At 41.1% G+C, this 16,218-nt stretch overlaps 1 protein-coding gene and 1 long non-coding RNA gene across 5 annotated transcripts in view; one reads left to right on the forward strand and one right to left on the reverse strand.

The window, feature by feature from the left end:
• The window catches only part of LOC141058020 (uncharacterized), a 224,808-nt gene that overhangs the window by 173,614 nt on the left and 34,976 nt on the right, over positions 1-16,218 (reverse strand). The gene's annotated exons all lie outside the window — the stretch shown is intronic.
• The window catches only part of LOC141058016 (deubiquitinase DESI2-like), a 135,809-nt gene that overhangs the window by 108,278 nt on the left and 11,313 nt on the right, over positions 1-16,218 (forward strand). For 2 of the 3 annotated variants that reach the window (XM_073554151.1, XM_073554150.1), the window contains exon 2: positions 2,804-2,876. In XM_073554151.1, coding sequence (XP_073410252.1) covers positions 2,804-2,876 — 73 coding nt within the window. Of the gene's footprint in view, positions 1-2,731; positions 2,877-16,218 lie in introns of those variants that run through there. The other variant, XM_073554149.1, reaches the window with a different exon arrangement.

Here is a 16,218-nt window from a genome sequence, read left to right on the forward strand (position 1 = left end):
TCTCTTGTTATTCTGAGCCTGATGGAGACCTGAGTAGTCTCGAAAACTTGCAATTTGTTACCATCTTTTCAGTTAGCCATTAAAAGGTATCAACTACTGAATACTCTCAAATCTTAATATTTTGAAAATAATTTATGAATAAGTTGGTTATGTAGAATTCTCTCCAGAGCTTAAAGGGGTTTTTCCACTGTAGAGGAACTTTTGGCATAGCACTAGGATATGCAATCACTTCCTAAATTGTCAGGGTCCGACTTCCAGGAGCTGGCAATCAATGATCACACTAATAATGTTGGTTCAAGAGTGGAAAGGGTTTAAAAGATGAAATTTGCCTATTTGCTATTTTGACCAGTATGAAGTTATTTCTGCGCTTTTTTCAAAAGGTCAGATAACCCTTTGAAGAGGATCTTTCACCAAATGACTGGAAACACAATGTAATTGTTGCTGCAGAGCGAAATAAAACTTTTTTTTTTTCATTTTGCCTCTGTTCTGGAAATATTAGCAATCAAAATAATTGGCACCTTTAATTTTTTAAAGTCCAAGTGGGTGTGTCAGACAGTTTTCACTGGGGGTGTGTACTTCTACTCCCTGCATAATGCTGACCAATCATAAGCAGGCAGCAACGTCCAAAGCAAAGAACACACCCCCACAATAGGCTAGAGCTTTCTCAGTATGTGCTTAAGTATGTGTAGGTTATAAATTAATCTTCAATACGGAATTTTGTTCTATGTTTTCATTCCTATGACTATGGTTTTAATACCTTTATGCTTATTTTATTCTTTTGCAGTACTTTTCCCAGAGAGGGCACTGTGCAAGAATAATTGGATTATGAATGATCTGTTCTGTTTCTTAATGGAATTTTCTAAATTCTTGTCTTGGCCCTTATGATGTATGTATGGATACTACCTATATCGTGTTTAATCCTAATATATATTTCAATAGTTAAAAAAACCCTGACAAATGCAAAATGTAGGTAGAAGTTTATCAGAACATTTCCGGTTTAGCAAGCCTTCTGTAATTGATTTCTCTGTGAAAAATACCACAGAGGATCAGAAGTGAATATTACACAATTCCCTAATAGTCTACTCCTGTAAATTACATTTTCTTTATGCCTAAGTTATTGAGAAAGGTGGATCTTGCTGCAGAACGTCGTAGTTCACATTGATTTAATTAGTAGTTGGAATGAAAAGATTGCTGAATGGAAGGTGTTTAATGAATTAGCAATGGTATAGGGAAAAAAGAACATTTGCTCGAATGGCTGGGTAACTCTACCATAATGATAGGTCATCAATATGGGATCAGTGGGGTCCAACACCTGGCACCCTTACCAATTAGCAGATATCAGCTCGGGCAGCAGTGAACAGACCCAAATTGTTTAAAGGCTGCTGACAAGTACTGATGATTATCATCTATTCACTTACCAAAACCAAGAAAAGTTTGCAGGTCTACTGTATACCCTAAGGGCCTCTTCCCTACAAAGGTTACTTAAATGGAATTTGTCACGTCAGAGAACGCTATTTACTTGCAGATATAGGGTTAATCTACAGTTTAACAGCATTAACCAAAAGCATGGCTCCCGGGAGAAATTTAACTTTATTCCTCCCAGGAACCACTGGCTTTCACTCATAGAGGGAGTGCAGGCGCAGCTAGAGTGATCCATCACAGCACTGAGAGCAACAGCTGCATTCATGTCCCAGAACTTTGAAGAACAGCCAGCTCTGCAGTGCATCAGTGCAGAGTTGGCTGTCAATCAAAATGCCAGGGCAATCTTACAAATCAAAGAATCATAGAATGTTACAGCTGGAAGGGACCTCAAGGGTCATCATGTCCAACCCCTGCTCAATGCAGGATTCACTAAACCATGCCAGACAGATGTCTGTCCAGCCTCTGTTTGAAGACTTCCATTGAAGGAGAACTCATCACCTCTCGTGGCAGCCTGTTCCACTCATTGATCACCGTCACTGTCAAAGTTTTTTTTTTCTAATATCTAATCTGTATCTTCCTACCTTTCAGTTTCATTCCGTTGCTTCTCGAGTTTCCATGTGCAAATGAGAATAATGATCCCTCTACAATGTGACAGCTATTAAGTCTCCTCTTAGCCTTTTTTCTTGCAAGCTGAACATTCCCAGATCCTTTAAATGTTCCTCATAGGACATACTTTGCAGTCCGCTCACCATCATGGTAGCTCTTCTCTGAACTTGCTCCAGTTTTTTATGTCTTTATTTTTTATGCTCAAAGTGCGGTAAACTAAGTGCCATAATTTTTATGTCTATTCTATATAGCAGTAATGTAGTCCAAATTTCATCTATTCAAGTTTGCATACATCCCATAATTTAGATTGTGAGCCCCATCGGGGACAGTGATAATGATGTGTGCAAAATGTAAAGCGCTGCGGAATATGTTAGCGCTATATAAAAATAAAGATTTATTTATTTATTAATCCCAGCTCTTACAGAGTGCTGCTGTATGCTCTTATTTATGTTTTATGCAGTCATAGCAGCTTGCACCTGTTCACACCTGCTTTCTTCTGTTAGGAGCTGGAGAGTTTTTAGCTTTTTGTTACTTGGAAAACTGTAACGCAAATCAAAACCTTCATCACTCTATGGTACTTTCAGATAGCCACCAGCAAAATTTTACTACAAAAACAGGTGTTATAATTTTGCTGAGCATTGAAAAGTTAAAGCTTTAACGTTAGACATTATTCCGAATATTACCATCCAAAACCCCGAAATAATCCTTCTTTTCTCTAATGATATTAACTGAAAGATTGTTAATGTGTAATCAACTGATCATTACTTTTTTTCAGTACTGGATTAATGAATACACCTCAACATTGGGCATTGGAGTGTTTCATTCTGGAATAGAAATTTATGGGAGAGGTAAGTGAAAGATTTTTGTGTTGGCCATTTATGATTGTTTTAATTCATCTTGTCCTTTGTAAAATGATCCCATGTTGATACTATGAAATTGTTGAACACTGCGAATCAATAATTTCATGACCTAACTTCATCAGGGGCTCACTCATAAACACGTCCACTGATGAAGCTGGGTGAAACGAGTATTAGGGTGCTGGGCAAACTACTTTTCTAATTCTAATAAAGCACTTTAATACCTTTCTATTTATACTCCATCATGACACAATATGTTCTGCAGCCCCTTAGTATGATTTCTTCAGGCAGGCCTTCACTAGGCTACTCTGTTTTATAATTCTTCTGAGTAAATTTTATACTTTAATAAAAACTGATAATTAGAAACATTTATTTAGCAGCTTTATCTTTGGATTTAACGTTACCGTACCAAAATGCAATTCTGTCGTTGTTTTTTTGGGTTTCCTTTTCAAAGTGTTCATTGTGTTGTAAAAATGACCTTGCAGCATGATTCTTCAGATCAATTCAAATACTGTATGTCAATACCAATTTTTTTTTTTTAATTCTTTTAGTGGGTAAAAAAATTAAATTCAGAACTTTGCTATAAAACAAATTGGATTGTGTGGCCTATTTTATTTAGTCCCCTTGAACCTGCAGCACATATAGTGAAACTCACTATCTCCTATGAAACACAGCCAGGGGGTTCTCAGGCCCTTGGATGCAATGGTAACCTACTACGGGTGAAGTGAGTCACTGAGCCCTAGCGGATGACAACAGCATCTAAATGGTAAAACAGGCAACTATATCACACAGCCGGAACCGTCCTTGTATGGAACGGCCTCTATGTTTAATGCATGGGCGGTTCTTTTAAGGGCAAGGGTGGTTACTCTTTTTACAATCCGCTTTTAGCTGTGAGATCAGTAATGGAGACCGAGTAAATCATTTCTGATTACCAGGAGATTTTATGAGTAGCCACCCAAAAGTTTGGTAGTAAAAAATGTAGTATTACATGGGCTGCCACGTAGCGGTTAGCAGCAGCCCTCAAAAACGCGAGCAGTTTTTGTAGCCACTCTCCTTTATGATTACTTGGCCTGGGGACAGAGGATCACCTATCAGTAATATCCACATAGTCTATTTGGGTGTTGGCCTAATAGAGAGAGATTGTTCCAACAGGACTACCCATTTATATGGTCACTATTTCTATAAATGTCAGTTTATTCGATGACCAATGAATAGTCGTTTCAACCTGCTGGCCACTAAGTCTCTATTTAACTTGCTGCCCAAGTCTAACAAAGAAAAAAGAACGAACCAGCTCACTCACAGCAGGGTAATCTGTCTCTTGCAACAGAAACACAGAGACAGAAGTTGGAGGAGGTCTATGTCTCCCCACTCCTGTCTTTTAAACTGCATAGCACCATGACAGAAAGGTCGACTTTCAGTTTGTGGCTGCAAGCCTTTTGACAGTGGTAGATGCGATGTATGCTGGAAAATGAAGAAAATAAACTTCCAGTTCCTATAGCACTGGCAGAAGACTAGTGACAAGGAACCGCCCACTCAAAAAGAGTGCATGGCAAGTTACAGAGCAGGAGAATCAAGACAGGAACAGAATATATATAACTGGCATATACACCACATCTAACTTGTTGTGATGGAAGGAGGAACATGAACATGTTTTTACTCTGGTTTTGGCTAAAACAATGGGTCCGCGTTAAAGGGAATCTGTGAGCAGGTTTTAGCTACCGTATTTAATCTGAGAGCAGCATAACATAAGGCAAGAGAACCTGAATCTAGTGATGTGTCATTTATTGGGCTGTGAATTGTATTTTAAAAACAATCAGTAGTTTATCAGCAGGAGATTAAACACTACAAGATTACATCTCATGCATACCAGTCCAGATATTCTGTTTAATCCCGCCCCACCACTGATTGGCAGCTTGCTAACAGTGTACACAGGAAGCACCCAATCAGGGGTGTGGGCAGGGTTATACACAATTCAGCATTCTTGGCACTGCTAAATCTACAGCAGAGATTTTACCAAAATTATACCAAGCAACCCAGTAAGTGATACATCAATGGAATCAGCGTCTCTGCCCTATATTATGCTGCTCTGAGATTCTATACATCAAAACCTGCTGACAGATTCCCTCTAAGGTAAATGGGGGGAGGGGGCACTTTCTAGCAGGATGCCAAATGTCAGGTTTCATAAATTGTTAAACTGAATGCACCAATAATGTCACCAGCGATCTCTGTCTACCTACTAGCCTACTTTTTTTTTTTTTTTTTGCAATTACACAGAAAAAGTCATTTGCGCAATGAGCCGAAAAGGCATGACTATTATTTGTAGCAAATAAGAATTTTACAAATCCCTCCCGGTAAAAGGTTTTATTTCTGATTGTCATGGCAACGATTACTTCCCCGTAAAATTGTTCCCATCATAACAAAACATTCCTGTTCATAACTGACTGGATGGGTAATTACCGGTGTCTGTCTGATTGGGGGTTAATGGTAATGGTCACCCCCCACCCCCCCAGCTGAAATAAAATCGCGCTGCACTGCGGAACATTTCGTGGTACAGAAAGATGGATAACGTAAGGTGAAATTTAGTTAAACGCCGTAGTAAATGTGCCTTCATCCTTCTCATAGGATGTAATTATATTAAAGTGAGAAATAAATGAATCTAGGAGCTACATGTTATCCGGAGTCGCCACAGTCTGCTGCCCATCCACCACCACTAATCTATATTCACCTTCTCCGCAGTTTTCGAAATGTCAAGTCGGTGACTTTGTGAAATAATTACAGCTCCACTCCCAGGTCGTTTATTCAATGTTGCTGACATAAATTGTGCTCCATTTGTCTGCGGTGCCCCTGAATACAAGGCTAGTTGGTTATGCCTATCTTTATTGTACGCAGGACTGGGAAAGGTCACACAGGGTCCCCTACAGAAATGGGACAAAGGCGCATTGCGCTCAGATTTTATTTAATATATACCTTTTCTATTATTTCTACAGAGGAATCGATCAAAAATCAGCAATGAATTAATAAAAACTTTTCTCTCGATGTCTCATGTAGTGAATATATTACACAACATCACCTGCGTGGATTCATTATTTCTGATGTTTATATTACATGGAAAGGTAGTTAAAGGTGAAACTGTCATGTAAACAATGGCATGTAATGTTGTGGAGCAGGAGAAACTGATTGTCACGATTCAGGTTTGGATTTGTGGCAGCTCTGGTTCCACTTTAAATTAAATGTAGCTTTTTTCCTTTCGGGCCAGCAAGTGTTATTGTCTGTTTTCCTTGCTGGCAGCTGCTTTGTTGCTAGTCAGCTGATGTGGGTGGTGACCACTCCTACCATCCTTTAAAAATTCAATTAATTTAAATCCCAAACATATGTATACAAATCCAGTGGGCGGCCCCACTCAGTGATTGACAGATTTCTCTGTATGACTGTGCTTGCAAAGATCACTGTCAATCACTGCGCAGGACCACCCACTGGATTCTTGAGCATACATACAGCGTGTCCACATCGGGCATTACCTGTCTGAATCCTGATCATATAGGTACTATACACATGATCAGGTTTTGAAATGCATCAGTTAGGGACTGCTCTGATATGGGTTACCTTGACGTTTGGTAGAGCGGCTTAGTATACATTTTTTGCAAAAAACGTATCAACCAAATACCCTGTTTTTTATCATCTTTTTACTAGCACTTGCTGTTTACTGTAACCTTTTTACAACAGAGTATTTTAATAAGTTTATTACTGTACTTTTCTGTGTTTCAGTCTTTTGGTGGTGTGAACACTGTCAAACAGACTTGTTCACTGTGTACATAGCCCATGTGTTTGTATTTTGTTGCTAGCAAGCTGATGCGGGTGGTGACTACTCCCACCAGCCTTTAAAAAGTCATATGACCCATCAGATGACTGTCGGTGATAGAGTAATTATGTTGACCAAGCCTGGAGTAAGGAGCTCCCTGGTTGCACCAGGCACGTGACGGGGGCGGGGGAAGGACCCGCTTAGGGCGTTAGGGTAGTTTAGGGACAGGCTTAGGTTGGAGTTCAGGAGGTGCCCCCGTCCCTCGTTCACTACGGTTAGAGCCTTCCTCACCCCATTCCATCCTGTTGTAGGTATAAGTTGTGTTGTCTGCTGGACGTAACATTGTCAGTCGTGACACTGATCATATTGATGTACATTTTTGTGGGAAAGGATCAGCAAAACTTTAATTCAATTCATTTAAATCCCAAACGTATGTATACGAGTCCAGTGGGTGGCCCTACTCAGTGATTGACAGATTTCTATGTATGACTGTGCTTGCAGAGATCACAGTCCATCACCGAGCAGGAATGCCCACTACACTCTTGAGCATACTAATTTCAGGGCATTAAATGAATAGCAAACAAGTTATACTGAGTCTTTCACTAGAAACCTATATATCATTATGCTCTGCTTCTCCACCTCTATACCATGCTGTAAACAGATTGGACTATACTTGGACCATGAATGTGAAATGTGTGAAACCATCTGTATATAGGTGCTGGAGGATACTTCCATTGCATGGCCACCACTCACTCCAATTATCAACTTTAATAATGAAAACCTCACTATTCATGCATGGTAGAAAGTTTGGTCTGCATCTTAATAGATATACAGAAACTCAATACAGAAACTTAATAAATTACAGAAACTCATAATAATTGATAAGTTTTTACTGTGGGGGGATTATAATTTTTTTCAAATCAACCCTGTTCCATAAAGTAGATAATCAGGCATTACAAAAGTGTCTCTCCCACTGCCATATCACAGTCCCTGTCCATAGTTCTTGTATAATATAATCTTTAAGGACAGAATCTGGATAATTTGAGAAAAGTGATATATTATTATTAGATTCCATCTAGTATACGATGCTATAATGTTCACATTTGCGAAGTCTTGTCAAACACTATGTTAACAGGAAAAATATCTGAGAAATTGAATCAGAAGCAGCAAGGCTTGCCATGTGGAGATCAGTAGCTTTTCTTGGCACAGATTTAGAGATAAATTATATTTATAAAGACTTTTCCAACTAAATGGCACTAATATGACAGTATGGTTGGCTGTAAGATTGTTATTTTAGTAAGATCTGGCGGATTAAAGAGCTGATGTGCTTTTCTACAAACACACATTATTGCGGGAGATGACTAATGCTGATGATGAACATTATCATTACCGCCATCGTTCCTTTAAAGGCTTATTTGTGTGTAACTGGATAAATACTACATTATTACTGCAGCGCTCCTGGGAAAAAAATAGATATGCTTGGAGAGATTTATGAAAATAAATGTGTCAGAATTCTCCTTTATTACCTATATCAAATTTACTATACAAGTCTGGTCCGATGATGGTAAGCGACATTGAAAAAGGGGTCCTATATGAAGCAAATAAAAATGCACCAAAATCGTGGCACAAAGTAGGTGGTGTAAAATTAAGATCCCCATACATACTACACTAATGTTGGCCGAATCCGCAACAATCTAATGTGTATGGGGACGCCGGCCAACAGATGGTCAGGGGAGGTGTCGATCAGGCATGGTGATTTCGGACTGTTGGTCGCATTGTTTTCCCAGAGATAAGCCACCAGTCGATGTTGCTCATAGAGAACACAGGAGCTCGGCCGAAAGTGCGCTTGTGAATGGGAGAGTCAGATGAGATAGCTGTCGGCCAAATGACCAGCCTAAACATTGTTTGGCTGACATGCATCTAATGTGTATTGGGATCTTCAGACTAGAGAGTCTTAAAATTAGATAAACAGACTGGACCACCATGATAATCGAGGCACATTTTAAGACTGTCTAGCCTAAGATTGCACTAAGAATTACACAGTATTGATAAATCTGCCCCAATATGCTTTGTTCAGTGCAGAGTTAGTGCATGACCTCATTCTTTGATGTCGTCGTACAGTACCCCCTAGGCCCTGTACTAGGCACAAGGACTCATGCACATACATGTCTGTATTAATCAGAAATTGTACCTACTATGCGTCTCTTTTCTATGAGGCTCTACTGTACTTCTGGGTCGGCCGCCAGGGCAGTGGGGTACTCGGTACTGGGCCGGTATCTCAGAGGGAAGTGTCACAGTAGTGGTGACCAGGTCCGTAGCCCTGGGCGCCCATGTAAAAGGGATAAAGTGATGGAATAAAGTTTGAGTGAATGATTCGTGACGCCACCTGTGGTGGTTGGCAATGAAGATGTTAAGCCAACGCTGTGGTGGTGGGGTGCAGCAATGATGGTGTAGCCCTCCACAGGCAGGGCTGTAATCCCAGAGCAGAGTAGATGAAGAGGCTAGGTGTTGAGGAAGAGGTTGTAGTGTTTGGCACAGAGATGTAGCAGTGCTGGAGAGTTTGCAGGAAGAAGGCAAGGACACAACAGGGTGTAGTTTCTTTACCTTTACTTTGCTTGACAAATGCAGTCCAGGGTCCAGATTACAGTTGGCGCAGGAGCTGGCTAGCCTGGAAGCAACTTAGGAATCTCTCTAGGCAGAATCTCTCTAGGCAGATGGGTTGTGTAGTCTCCTTCCTAGCGCTTATTTTTAGGTACTTGCAGTACTGTGTTACACTGAAGTTCCACTTGCTTATTCTCTTTAGAACTCCCTCGTATGACAGACAGCTGTAGCCTTCCTCTTTTGGCTCACACGTCGCTGTTGTGCCTCCGAGTCTTATGTGGGAATAGTGCATTTACAGCTTCCTATTCCTCCGATTTCTGTTGCAGGAACATCAGTATCCATACAACCTTGGAGATCGGGCTCCAGATCATGCGCTATAGCTGGGATTGAGCCTGAACTCTCTGCTCAATCCCCCAGCTCTTCTCCTCCACGTCCACAGACGTTGCCCTCCTCACACGAACTCCCAATTTCCCCTTCTCGGCCCCCAGAGAGCAGCTCTTCCCCCCGTTTTGGTTCAGAGCTCCCTCTGCTGACCTGGAATGGAAACTGTGTTGTGTGTTGTGTTTAACTGACAGAGACCCTTCATTGCTTCCAAGCATGACATCACACTCCCTAGGAGGAAGGTAATGCCATTGTGGCGACCATACTCCTGGGGGCGCCACACTTCTATATGCCTCTTATTTCATGGGGAACTATTTGTCACATTCTATATTAATTTGACAGAATGTTTTCTTCCATAGAAACACAATGCTAATTTTGCACTGCACATAGAAACATACATCAGCAGAGAAAGACTCCAGCTCCGTCTAGTGCATGAGGCCCATAAAGACAAAACACTTGATGAGATCTATGCCCTGCCCATATAACTTAACAGCTCATTTACATAATAAAATATCAGGGATTTCATTGAAATAAGACATTGAATCCCTGATAACAATGCATTGCTTTATTCAACTTTCTTTGACCTGCATACCCATAAAGACGGCTTAGGAGGGTTGATCTTTCTGACAGTTTCCTTTTAATTATCCTCCAGACATTGCGAAGATTTAAATTTTTGTAACATACTTCACAACCTTATTTTGCTTCCCTGTTATGAATGGGTCACCGAGGAGGAGAGCGCAAGAGGCTATGCCACCAGAACACCAGAGAGGTTGGTCGCTCAGCGGATTGCAGACCCCTGATCTTAACAACACAACTAGCAGTAGCCGTGGAGCGTTCCTACGTTGCCCTAGACGCCTCGTCACAGCCGGAGAACTAACTAAGCCTAAAGACAGAAAGGTGAAATCTAAACTGCCCCGGAGCAGATCCTCAAAGGAATAGACAGCCCCCAAACATATATTGTCGGTGAGACAAGGTGAAGCACAAACACAGGCAGAAAACAGACTGAACAAATGATGGGGCCCACTCTGACTAGATAGGACATGACAGAAAAGGCACTGTCTGCAATCACACAAAAACCCTAATAATTCCAACACGACTGATGTACAAAAATACTGAGGTTTTAACAACCTCGCCCCCACTATATCAGCACTCAGGTGTGAACTGGCGGCTAGCAACAGGCTAATACAGCAGGGGACTGAGCAAACAAACACAAGATACAAAAATACAGCAAGCTGACCCCTGACAGCAAGGAAAAAACAGATGCAAAGGGTTTAGCAAATGATACTTAGCTGAAAAGATGCAGGATCAGGCAGCAGACAGAAATCCTCAGTAAGCAAAGAAAGGAGTATCACCGGCAGTCACTGAGAGAAGTCTGCTCGCTTATGTAGTCCCAGTCACTACCACCGCTCCTCCAATTATCTTCTGCAGCTGTTGGGTTAACATCATGTTGACCAGCACCACTACCAGCTGTATCCACCAGAGGGAGCCTTGCCTCAAAAGTCAGATCAAGAGAGCTCACAACACTTCCCTCTCTCCCAGACACTATTCTTTAGTGCTGTTTCAATGCCCAGTTTATGCTCCTTTAGAAGCTGCTTTCCACTGCTGCTTGAAAAATATCTGTACATAATATTCAAACAGTCTGTGCATGTGAATTCTCCTGTCAGAGCCTCTCAGCACCTCCTCTCCCATGTGTTCAGACAGAAGAATTCCCATACACACATTATTTGAATATAACATACAGGTCTTTGCTATTGCAGTTGAAAGCAGCTTCTAAAGGAGCATAAAATAAGCATTGAAACAAAGTGGTTGGAAGAGAAGGAAGCAAAATAAGGTATTGCAGTATATTAGGAAAAAAAATCAAAGCTTTGCAATGTCTAGAGGATAATTAAATAAAAACAAAGTTTAGCTACTCTTTAATAATATGCAAGTCCTAACTGTAAGCTTCTTCAGTTAATGCTTAGGTGCATCAGGATACATCATCATACAATGATGTTACCCTAGTCAAGCTTGCTAGACGCCTATGTTTTTCCAACTTCATAAACTGACTACTCCCTTGCCACCTAAGATATCCCTCCTATTGACAGGTGCTATTGTGACAAGATAATCAATGTTTATGTTTTTTTACATTCCATAGTTTTATTCTATTTTATGACTGGTCACCATATATTAAGGAGAGACAGACTAGACCAATTATGTGATTAAAACAAACAGCTAAGTAGTAGAAAAGGGTGATAGTGTTGAAAAAATGCGTCACCCTGTTGTCAGAAGTAACATTCTGGAGGTTTTCACGTCTGTATCCCAGAGATATGATGGATGATGTTTTATTCTGCTAGAAACAGCTAGTTCTTCAGATCAGTAGATTTATGACTGCAGTAGACGGGCTGCTGAATTCTGCACAAACCTTGCAAGACTCTTAGGAATTACAATTCTTGTTGAGTGTATATCAGTTTTCCGGTGGTGTCATCATGTATCATTAGGCAAATCCAAACAAAAGAATTTAGTCTCATCAGCGTTCTCTTTGAGTTGGAAACAATTTGTCACTTCGGTTCTTGATGTTTTTGCAGTCATCAGAAATTTTGTATAAAAAGCCTTGACTTTCTCAACAATCAAGAGCCCAGTGGCACATTTTCTCTGAAGACCTCTTATACAGCAGCTCATCCAGCTGTGCTAATGTCAGATGCTTCAATATCTACCACTTCAGAAGGCACTTTACAGTTGAACTTGATGCTATAAAGGAACAAAATTGGTCCTTCTGCTTGTTAATGTCAGGTGGTTGATGAATCTGTGTTGTGTTTTTTTGACACCTTAAATCCTGCTGAATGCAGACTTTCCTTATCGAGAAGTGTAGTATATTTCCTCATTCCATTAGCATGTGTATTATTATTGATGGCATTGATTTCCATGATTACTATGCGCCCCACTCCCCCCCCCGCCGAGGTGACGGCTTAGGCTTTCATACTTGTGTCTCAGGCTCTCTCTAGGTACTGTCCATTATATTATTCTTCTGGACATTGATTAAAAATGTATACTGACGTTAAGGCTGTGTGCCCACAATGCGATTTTTAAGCGTTTTTGCCGCCATTTTCGGTGCGAAAACGTTTAAAAATCTTGTACAGAACACACCCCATGCATTCCTATGGCATTCCGCACATGCTGTGCTAATGCTGCGCTTTTTTCCGAGGCGGAATCGCATTGCGGAAAAAAATCGCAGCATGCTCATTCTTTTGTGCAGAATCGCAAAGAATTGCCGCGATTCCGCACCCATAGGAATGCATGAGAATCGCTTACTTCCCGCATGTGGCTATGCCCACCATGCGCAAAGTTAAGCGTCTCATGTGCAGTTGGTACCCACGGTGTGGAGGAGAGGAGACTGTCCTCCAGGCCCTGGGTACCATACCCCTGTAAAAAAAAGAATAAAAAATAAAAAATTGGGTATATTTACCTTCCGACTTCCCACGCTGCCATCCCGGGCCACAGCGTTCCCAGTAATGCCTTGCGGCAAGGTCCTGTGATGACGTAGTCTCGCATGACTCTAGCGGTCTCGTGAGATCGCTATAGCAACGTGAGACCAACGTCATCATAGGTCTCGCAAGGCATTACTGGGAACGCTGAGGCCCGGGATGGGAGCACGGGACGTCGGAAGGTAAATATACCCTGATTTTTTATTTTTTAATTATTTTTTACATTCTTTCTTTTACTATTGATGCCGCATAGGCGGCCTCAATAGTAAAAACCTGGTCACACTTGTCAAACACTATGTTTGACAAGTGTGACCAACCTGTCAATCACTTTCCAAGCGATGCTTCAAATCGCTTGGAAAGTGCTTGAATATCGCACGCGAAAATCGCGAACAGAATCGCGGTAAAATCGCGCGGAAAAAAACGTGCGATTTCTGGGAAGGAGTCTGGTTTTCAGTATCCGGATTTAAACGCTACGTGGGCACATAGCCTAAGACTACATAATTCTTTATGCTACACACCATATGTAAGGGCTAAATACCAGGCTACAACACAATACATACAGTTGTGTCCAAAAGTATTGACACCCCTGCAATTCTGTCAGATAATACTCAGTTTCTTCCTGAAAATGATTGCAAACACAAATTCTTTGGTATTATTATCTTCATTTAATTTGTCTTAAATGAAAAAACACAAAAAGAATTGTCCTAAAGCCAAATTGGATATAATTCCACACCAAACATAAAAAGAGGGTGGACAAAAGTATTGGCACTGGTCGAAAAATCATGTGATGCTTCTCTAATTTGTGTAATTAACAGCACCTATAACTTGCCTGTGGCACCTAACAGGTGTTGGCATGTCATTCTCCGCAAGGAGAATTGATACTTCTTGGATATCGGTCAGACGCCTCTCTCACAGCCAAACCAGATCTCCCACTTTGCACTGATGAGGGGCAGTACCCCGAAACACAGTGTCTGCAAATGGAGATTCTGGCTTGGCTTTTATCCTAAGTCATGTAACTAGGCTCGTTAACGGGTCAACATTGACTTTTAGGATTGCTACCTCCAATAGGTGGCACTAGAGTTCTAGTCCTCTTCCTCTCTGAAGAGACAATTTGCATAATTGGCAATAACTAAATCACACTTGCAGCCAGTTGACATGGATTAAAGTTGACTCAACCTCTGTCCTGTGTCCTTGTGTGTACCACATTGAGCATGGAGAAAAGAAATAAGACCAAAGAACTGTCTGAGGACTTGAGAAACCAAATTGTGAGGAAGCATGAGTAATCTCAAGGCTACAAGTCCATCTCCAAAGACCTGAATGTTCCTGTGTCTACCGTGCGCAGTGTCATCAATAAGTTTAAAGCCCATGGCACTGTAGCTAACCTCCCTAGATGTGGACGGAAAAGAAAAATTGACAAGAGATTTCAACGCAAAATTGTGCAGATGTTGGATAAATAACCTCGACTAACATCCAAACAAGTTCAAGCTGCCCTGCAGTCCGAGGGTACAACAGTGTCAACCTGTACTATCCGTCGGCGTCTGAATGAAAAGGGACTGAATGGTAGGAGACCCAGGAAGACCCCACTTCTTACCCCGAGACATAAAAAAGCCAGGCTGGAGTTTGACAAAACTTACCTGAAAAAGCCTAAAACGTTTTGGAAGAATGTTCTCTGGTCAGATGAGACAAAAGTAGAGCTTTTTGGGCAAAGGCATCAACATAGAGTTTACAGGAGAAAAAAAGAGACATTCAAAGAAAAAAACACTACAGTCAAACATGGCGGAGGTTCCTTCATGTTTTGGGGTTGCTTTGCTGCCTCTGGCACTGGACTGCTTGACCGTGTGCATGGCATTATGAAGTCTGAAGACTACCAACAATTGTTGCTGCATAATGAAGGGCCCAGTGTGAGAAAGCTGGGTCTCCCTCAGAGGTCATGGGTCTTCCAGCAGGACAATGACCCAAAACACACTTCAAAAAGCACTAGAAAATGATTTGAGAGAAAGCACTGGAGACTTCTAAGGTGGCCAGCAATGAGTCCAGACCTGAATCCCATAGAACACCTGTGGAGAGATCTAAAAATGGCAGTTTGGAGAAGGCACCCTTCAAATATCAGGGACCTGGAGCAGTTTGCCAAAGAAGAATGGTCTAAAATTCCAGCAGAGCGTTGTAAGAAACTCATTGATGGTTACCGGAAGCGGTTGGTCGCAGTTATTTTGGCTAAAGGTTGTGCAACCAAGTATTAGGCTGAGGGTGCCAATACTTTTGTCTGCCCCATTTTTAGAGTTTTGTGTGAAATGATCAATGTTTTGCTTTTTGCTTCATTCTCTTTTGTGTTTTTTCATTTAAGACAAATTAAATGAAGATAATAATACCAAAGAATTTGTGATTGCAATCATTTTCAGGAAGAAACTGAGTATTATCTGACAGAATTGCAGGGGTGTCAATACTTTTGGCCACACCTGTAACCTAGAATTTCTCTCTAGTATATTGCACTATGTGATGTTGCAGTATGTCCACATATAAATGGAATTTAATCACAATTCTGGGTGTGAATTATCCTATATGAGTACTTATTCAAATACTTAACCCAACATCATCAATAATAATAATAATCTTTATTTATATAGCGCCAACATATTCCATGGTGCTTTACAGTTTAACAGTTTGAAACACAACAGTCATAAGTAACAACATTAACAATAATTAAAGCAAAATTAGACAACCCTGCTCGTGAGAGCTTAATCTACAATGAGGTGGGGGAGATACAGAGTACAAGTGTGTATTTACAGTGATCGACCAGCCATCTTGAGAGAGTGGGGAATAGATAGAGATAGTGAATGGGCTACACACACACTTACGCATATAATGACTTTGATTAGGGAACGTAATAGGTTGCTCTGAACAAATGTGTTTTGAGGGAGTGCCTAAAACTGTGCAAGTTGTGGCTGGTCCTAATTTCTTGGGATAGAGCATTCCAGAGGATTTGCGCAACGTGGGAAAAGTCTTGAAGTCGGGAGTGGGAGGTACGGATTAGTGCAGAGGTTAGTCGAAATTTGTTTGCAGAGCGCAGCGATTGGCTAGGCCAATAGACAGC

Source organism: Dendrobates tinctorius, unplaced genomic scaffold (assembly GCF_039654945.1).
Source record: "Dendrobates tinctorius isolate UK_male_01 unplaced genomic scaffold, ASM3965494v1 ptg000208l, whole genome shotgun sequence".
NCBI lineage: Eukaryota > Metazoa > Chordata > Amphibia > Anura > Dendrobatidae > Dendrobates > Dendrobates tinctorius.